This window comes from Montipora foliosa, chromosome 9 (assembly GCF_036669935.1).
Source record: "Montipora foliosa isolate CH-2021 chromosome 9, ASM3666993v2, whole genome shotgun sequence".
Lineage (NCBI taxonomy): Eukaryota > Metazoa > Cnidaria > Anthozoa > Scleractinia > Acroporidae > Montipora > Montipora foliosa.
In genome coordinates, this window is record NC_090877.1 from 21,167,978 (window position 1) to 21,175,477 (window position 7,500).

Genomic DNA, 7,500 nt, shown 5'->3' on the forward strand with positions numbered 1-7,500 from the left:
CCAAAAGCAGAGAGGGGGATGGGGAAAACAACTAGAACAATTCTCTAAATTACGATGAGGCCTGGCGAAAGTAATCGAAAAAAATACACTACTCACAAAATAGTAATCAAGATAATGATGAAACAAAGTAAATTAGACACTAGCCTAATCAAAAATACCTTGCACGACAACAAAAAGCATGATCATGACTCCAGGAGAAGACATTCCAGCTCGCATGTAATTCCAGTAAATGGTCCACGAAATAGAGCCATCCAAACGATCTTCTTCGGAATTTTCGAGACTAATAGTATCTTCGCACCGTTCCGTTTCGTGTTTGTTCATGTCTTGAATGGTAGCTCTTTCCTTTTTTTCCGGGGCGACTTGTCTTGTTTCAGGACACCGATGTACTGCATCAAGATCGCATCCAGATTGAAGCAATGTAGCAAAGCTTCCTTTCAATGACCTTTCTCCGTTTTTCATAACAACAATATTCTTGGCATCCTTAAGGACATAAAAATTGTGGGTGATCATCAACCGAGTTTTGTCATGCAATAAGGTGCTGATGCAGTTCTGAAAAATATGTTGTCCGACCTTTGTGTCAACTGCACTCAATGGATCATCCAGCAAGTAGATATCAGCATTGAAGTAGACTGCACGTGCCAATTCTACACGAGCTCTCTGCCCACCACTCAAACCTATTCCACGTTCTCCCACACGCGTCATATCCCCAAATGGGAGTCTTTTTAAGTCTTTGTGAAGGTCACAAGCACTTAACGTTTTGCCATACTTCTTTGCGTCAAACGTTTCGCCAAACAATATGTTTTCTCTTACAGTCCCAGAAAATACCCAGGACTGCTGACTAACCCATGCAGTTTTACCGTGATATGTTATGTCACCGCGGAGTACTGACATTTCGTTTAGAATGGCATAAAATATGGATGACTTTCCGCAACCAACTGGACCAATGATAAAAACAAGATCACCTTTGTCAGCTGTTAAAGACGCCGATTTCAATGAAAGTCTTTGCCATCTGCCATTCCAACTACATACCACATTTTGAAGTGAGATGGTGTTTGTTTTGTTTTCCTTAAAGAACTTTCCTTTGTTAAAATCAGCAAAGGCACCTTGGAGAAATTTTTGTGTGCTGCTATAGTTATACTCAAGTAAGTCTTCGATGCGACACAAAGCTTTAACAAAGTCAGCTAACTCTTTCGCTCCTTGTGCAATGGTCCAACTGACATCTGTTTTAATTGAATCCAGGAGTGATAGAATCATGAAGGTATTAAAAGAGTTAAGCTCTACTCCATTTAATACCATTGTCATGAACGTTATGAAAGCTGCGATAACATTGCAGGAGAAATATAGAGTATTAAAGGTTTCAAGTATAGCTGCTTCCCATCTGATCAACTTCATTTCATTTCTGAAAGAAAAAAACATCTTTTCTTAGTTACGGTCATCCCGAGATTGAAGGAATTACTTTCCAAAGAAGCTGTATTAATTTAATGTCCTTATGGTAACGTAACAAAAATTGCAAAGCTCCGACGTCTCCTATATGAAGCGCCAACAATTCACAATTAATCAATTTGATCTGAAGAAGGTCTTGAGAAGGTCTATCGCTTGGAACGTCAGATCGCAAATCTTCTCTCCGACGTGAAAATTGCCATTATCACCTTGCTCCCTTTATTTTCAATTTACAGCAATGATTGCTGTAAACGGAGCAACCCGAGAATGATATAAAGTACACGTACGAAACCTGAATGCTAAAATCCGTATTTTCGGAAGTACTATCCCCCGCCTAGTACCTTCCGGAAGTAGAAGCCTTTTGAAAATTACCCGCCACTCGATAGGAATGAAAGTTAACACTAAACGTAATAAATCGATAATACAGAGTTATTTCGATTTACTCGAAATGGGATCAAAATATGTAACGTATCAAGACTTAAAATAGGTTTCACAATGACAAATGCAATTCATCATACAATTATCTTTCAAAGTGTGTTGACAGTTGCCACAGCATCTGTATGAACGTTGTAGTTTGTTTTCGTGGACGAGCATGGCCTTTAAACATTACACTTTGCGGGTATCACCTTATCCGTTTTCCTTGTTTGAAACAGCTGCTACATTACGAACAGTTTTCTAAACATTCCAAATAATCCCAAGAAACAACCCCTTTCGCTTGCTACTACTGAAATTTCGTATGAGAGGATATACATTGTAAGTATCTCGTTACTAATACGGCGGGAAAACTTTATCAAGCAAAATTGATTGTCTACTGCCGATGACTACTTACGATCTTGTCTTTAGGACTCGTTCCATGAAAGACCCCTCCCAAGCATACATCTTGACTGTACGAATCCCAGAGATGATTGAGTTCATCAAATTGACACGTTCATCCGCCACGTTAGAAATTTTAGATCGCAAACTTACAAACCATCTTCCAGCAATGCCGTAGTAAAAAGGAAGAACGAGGAGAAAAACTGTGCCCGACATAGCTTTCCATCCAAACAAGTGAAACATTAGAAAAGAAAGACTGCAACAATTCAACAAGGCTCCAAGGAGAAGAACCAATTTCTCTCCTACAGGTTCGAAGCGCTGAAGGTCACTAGCAATAAGGTTAATCACTTGGCCTCGTGTTATGTTGGTAAAATCTGCTTGACGGAAAGTGAGAACCTGCAATAATTCCACAAACGAGTTCAGTATTCAATTTTTTGGATAAGTAGCTGTTGTTGCTAGACTCTCACGTTTGTTTTCACCCTGAATTGGCAATAAATATTGACTTTGTAAATTGACACAAGAAATGCCATTCAGTTTTAACCCTAAGCAATAGAAAACAGAAGCAGTGAGCACCATTAGTTATTCCAACAGTAACAATTTTTCAGAGTGTTTCTGCACGTTTTCTGGATTTCATAGCTGTGATTAATAATAGTAATCGAACTGAGTGGAGTGCAATTTGGTCTGAGATCATACGTGTGTTTTCAAAATCGCACGGGACGAAGTTCAATTACCACTTTTGACGTCCAGTTTTAATCGCTCAAATACAAGATTTTAGTCAGTACCAATATTTTATTGATCCATGCAGTTGCTGGTTTATGTTAAAAGCGGACACAAAATGGACACTGAAATTAGGAAACTCCCCTAAATGTAGGTCTTCAGCCTGAAAGAGCTCATTATTATCATTCAGAAACTGTGAGTAATTAAATTTCTCTATTAAAAAAAAAACCACAAGTTTTCGGAACAAAAGTTGCAAAATTCGCCACACATGCAATCGCTTTGTTTGTCTTTCATTTTCTTGCAAATTTCTTTGGTTACATTAATTAAACAAGTCTTGAAATCTGATTGGTTGATGTGTTTTAGTGTTCCTTTCTCATTGGCCGGGGAAAAGGGATGATTTAGAGCAAAAACTAGTACAATTCATGGATAAATCGCACTGCTGAGAGCCAATCCGATTGCAAGGATTACCAGTGGTTTTTTAAATGGATAGTATAAAGCCAAAAGTGAGTTCATTAATGTAACTTGAAAAGCGTACCTTCACCGGGGAAAATCGAGAAATTATTATTTGATTTCTTTGCAGTTCAATACAATAATTTCTTACCCTTTGGTAAACAAGAGCAATTGTCCCTGATTTCCACCTTAAACTTATTAATGCAGCGTGGTACAGAAGCTGGTTGTAACACAAAGATTCGCCAAATTGACTCAGACAAATCCCTGCACCGTAGAAATACGCCCAAGAAACTTCTTCATCTGACCCTTTCATTAGCTCAAGAAACAACAAAGCCAAACACACTGGCCGAAGGACTCTAAACGTAGCCCGTAGAATGAGCAGTCCCAAAAGGTAGAGGTGGTCCTTCCAAGATAACATTCGAAGAAGAGCTCTAAACAATTGATATCCATTTCCTCTTCGCCCCTTTATATGCTCTGTACTTTCTTCAGCCCAGGTCATCTGCAGTTTTTCAGCGGACGTTTTGGTTTTGTCGTCATCAAGTAAGGGGAACAAATCTTCATTTTCGAGTGAGCGCCTGTTCCCGATTGAAAGAAGTTTTTTCAGCCACCAAAAGAAAAGAATAGAAAAAATATTGGCATTTTTTCTGGGATTCTCCTTGTTGGTCGACTCTGCATCCAGAAGATCATAATGCACACCCATTTGGCAAATTTTCTTTAATTTAGCTCGTAAGAACCTAAAGTTAATTAAAGTAACGTAAATAATTATATTTATGGGGCTGTGCATGCAAGGAAACGAATCAAACAAACATAACAGCGTTTAATTAAGACTCTCTGACTACATAAGTGCTTTGCGCAGTTTGTTCAGGTTCAAATTCTGTTTGATAAAGCGCACCCGGAAGAAAATAAGAGAAAATTTTATTTTTCCTCTGCTACCGACGAATGAAAGAAAAATAGCCTAGATTATTAAAAATATGCTTGAAAATATACAAGGTGAATGCTCAGTAGTTGCACCAATTAGGGACTGATCGGGTATAGAAGTATTGTCAGCACGTAATTAACTGCGTCGCGTCTGCTATTCAAATATAAAAATCTATTCTTTTTAGATATTATCAACCCATTGCAAATGGGTTGTTTACTTAATTTAATGGGACCGTTGCGAAAAATCATATTCCTTCTTGTTACCATGGTGCCGAAAGTACTGTGTCAAATACAAGGCGCCGTGGAATTGCCCCAAGCCATTCCACGACGTCTCTCTTTAAGGGGCTAGGTCACGCAATTTTAGGCAATTTCAGCACTGATCGAATGGTCATAGAATTAACTAAAATATCAAAATAACTGTTCAAAACTATAGAAGAAGTCTAACAAAACACAGGGAAGCCAAGAAGGGACATGGATGGACAAAACTGGAGAGGATTGAAATGGATTCAATTTGGGTAAATTTGAAAAACGTCCGCCCACCTTTTTTTCAGATTTATATCAATCTATATCAAAATGTCATTTACAAAGCTGGAAAATCATTCTCAGTTGTTATGTGGCCGTGATTTTGCTATGAAAGACTCTTGCTCTGCCAATTTGACGTTTAGAGCTCATAATTAACAAAATTAATCAAAATTACCTAAAATAGCGTGACCTAGCCCCTCTAAGAAGACAGTTATATTTACGCCAAACTGTGCGCGTGACATCAGAGAGATTCGGCAAATGTCAAACATGAGGCTGATTACGTAGGCGCGATGCTAAATCTTTTTTCCGACAAAAAATTGACCTTTGAGTTGTCATCAAAAAAGGTCACTCGTGATCTAAAGATAAAGATCACTTGTGATCTTTATGACGTAGTGGTAATCATTTTCATCGAAATTTCAGCCATTACAAACTTCTGGGCGGTTACTTTTACTCCTTCTAGACTTCTTCAACAAATTTTGTCAACCAAAATCTTCAACGACTCTGCCGTCATGTTAACAACGTTCGTATCTAGACTTCGGATTTTGTCCCGTTCCACGTCGAACCCTGATTTTTCGTTCGCTGCTTGTTTGTTCAGCCTCGATTCAGCCTTGATTCAGCCTTGCATTTCGCCACTGTGCGAAAATATTAAAAGACCATTTTGTGACATATGGAATTGATTTTGGAACGAATTTTTCCAATATTGCTTTTTCTTCATCGACAGTCATCAATTCTCTAAACGTTCCCTTACGCAGCATTTTTAACCAACCTTCTTCAACCATTGACAACAAAGAATAAGCACTGAAGGAAGAACAAACATGCTTTTAAATCACCATGCTGCTTATAAAGTCCACTTGTTTTTCTTGTATGCTGATATATTCTCCTCAAAATTTGAACCTTTATTCGGACTCCTGAGGGACACGCTTTTTGTTCTAAAAACTCTCGGCTACGCCTAGAAGTTTTTACAAGTTTAATTTAAATTTTCTTCTGGTTATTACGTATGTACTTGTAATTACAAGAATCTTGATTTTTGATTTACCTATTTCTCTATTTTAGCTTGACTAGCAGTAGAGTTATTTCATAGAGTTATGTCGTAGAGTTAGAGTTAAGTTTCCAAAATACTGAATTTAGAAATACAGAAATACAAAAAGTATCCTAAACATGCATAAAAGCTAACCTTGGGCCTAATTAGGCCTAAACAAAAGTTTAGCTTTTATGAATGTTGGCTTCCAAAATCTTGAATTCAGGATTTTTGAAACTTAACCCTAACTCTAAGACATAACTCTATGAAAATAACTCTAAGAATAGCTGTCCCTTTTCTATTTCATTTCATTATATCTGTAATTTGTAGCTTAACAACGTAATTTGAAGCAGGCTGTAAATGTGTCATCTGTTTTGTTCCCACCCGACCCAATTAGTTACGCTATTTTTGGGTGGAGTTTGTATTAGTATATTCTTTTGTTACTGCGGTTTTCATAATTCTGCGGAACGTCAACGTCCAAACTGCGTTTTGTCTTCCATCAATCAAACTTCCGACGTCAACCATAGATGACGAAATCAATTGAAGCGTGACCAACCCACCAATCAGCATGTTTGGTTCCAACTGTACATTCGTATTTTCAAACTCGACTTCTATAGAAAGCGATGGAATCTGTACGAATCTTTTTACTGAAGAATTTCTAAAAACATATCATAATGGTATTCGAGCTGTGAACTAAACAAAAACTTCAATTTACTTTCCGGAGGCGGAGTCGATCTTCCTGGAGATGTTCGAAAATTTGATTGATGGAGGCAAAACGCTGTTTGGCGCTTCACGGCGCTTAAAGATAAGATTCCGCAGAATTATGAAAAACGCAATAAATGTTGCTATAATAAAATGAAATAAAATGAAATGAAATGAAGCAACGACGTGAAATCACCAAATTAATTTTGAAGTTTTGACGACAACGCGTGAAGCTTTCATATACATTATCTATTTTTACTCTGCAGCCATTCGTACCAATTTATTTTTTGGGTCCTTCGCAAACAATGCACGACGTGAACGAGGTTGAAAAATCGAAAGCGAAAGATTTATGGTAGTGCAAAAATATATATTTTGAGATGGTTTCGTCGAGTTCGCGTACCTATCACGTCATCGTACCGCACGTGGTACGTGATTAACGTGCGAAATTAATAATATATTATTAGTACTCAGTAGTGGTAACGAAAGAAACGTGTATTTGAAGTGCGGGTTATGCCTGCTGCACACTAGAGCTATCAGCTTAGCAAGGTTTCATTCGTGACTGCTCCCCCAGAGTACGGTGGCGTTTTCAGTGCTTTTAGTCAGTGACGCGTGCCATCGGTGCCGACTATTCAACATGTACGTGTTGAGTAATTTTTGGCACGAGTGATCATTTCAGTCCTCCAAGTGGGACGCGTGAAAAGCTATCGCCTGACCATCTTACAACAAGACGCATGCGTATTGTTGGAGATACGAGGAAAGAATATGGCGGCAAGTGGTGATTTGGTTGCTGAAGCAATGTTGGAAGGTCAAGTAAGCATATGCAAGGTAAGCACATGCACTAGTCGCGATTTAATGGCTTAGAATTTAATCTCGGTTCAACCAACTTGTTTTTCCTACTTTCTCTTCCATTTCTTGGAAAG

At 38.1% G+C, this 7,500-nt stretch overlaps 1 protein-coding gene across 1 annotated transcript in view; it reads right to left on the reverse strand.

Moving 5' to 3' along the window:
* Nucleotides 1-4,120, reverse strand: part of LOC137971564 (ATP-binding cassette subfamily C member 4-like) — a 9,396-nt gene extending 5,276 nt beyond the window's left edge. Inside the window, exons 1-3 of the mRNA XM_068818371.1 lie at nucleotides 3,572-4,120; nucleotides 2,270-2,649; nucleotides 159-1,399 (exon numbers count right to left, since the gene is read on the reverse strand). Of these exons, the coding sequence (XP_068674472.1) occupies nucleotides 159-1,399; nucleotides 2,270-2,649; nucleotides 3,572-4,120 (2,170 nt within the window). The remainder of the gene's footprint in view (nucleotides 1-158; nucleotides 1,400-2,269; nucleotides 2,650-3,571) is intronic.
* Between the last annotated feature and the right edge of the window lie 3,380 nt (nucleotides 4,121-7,500).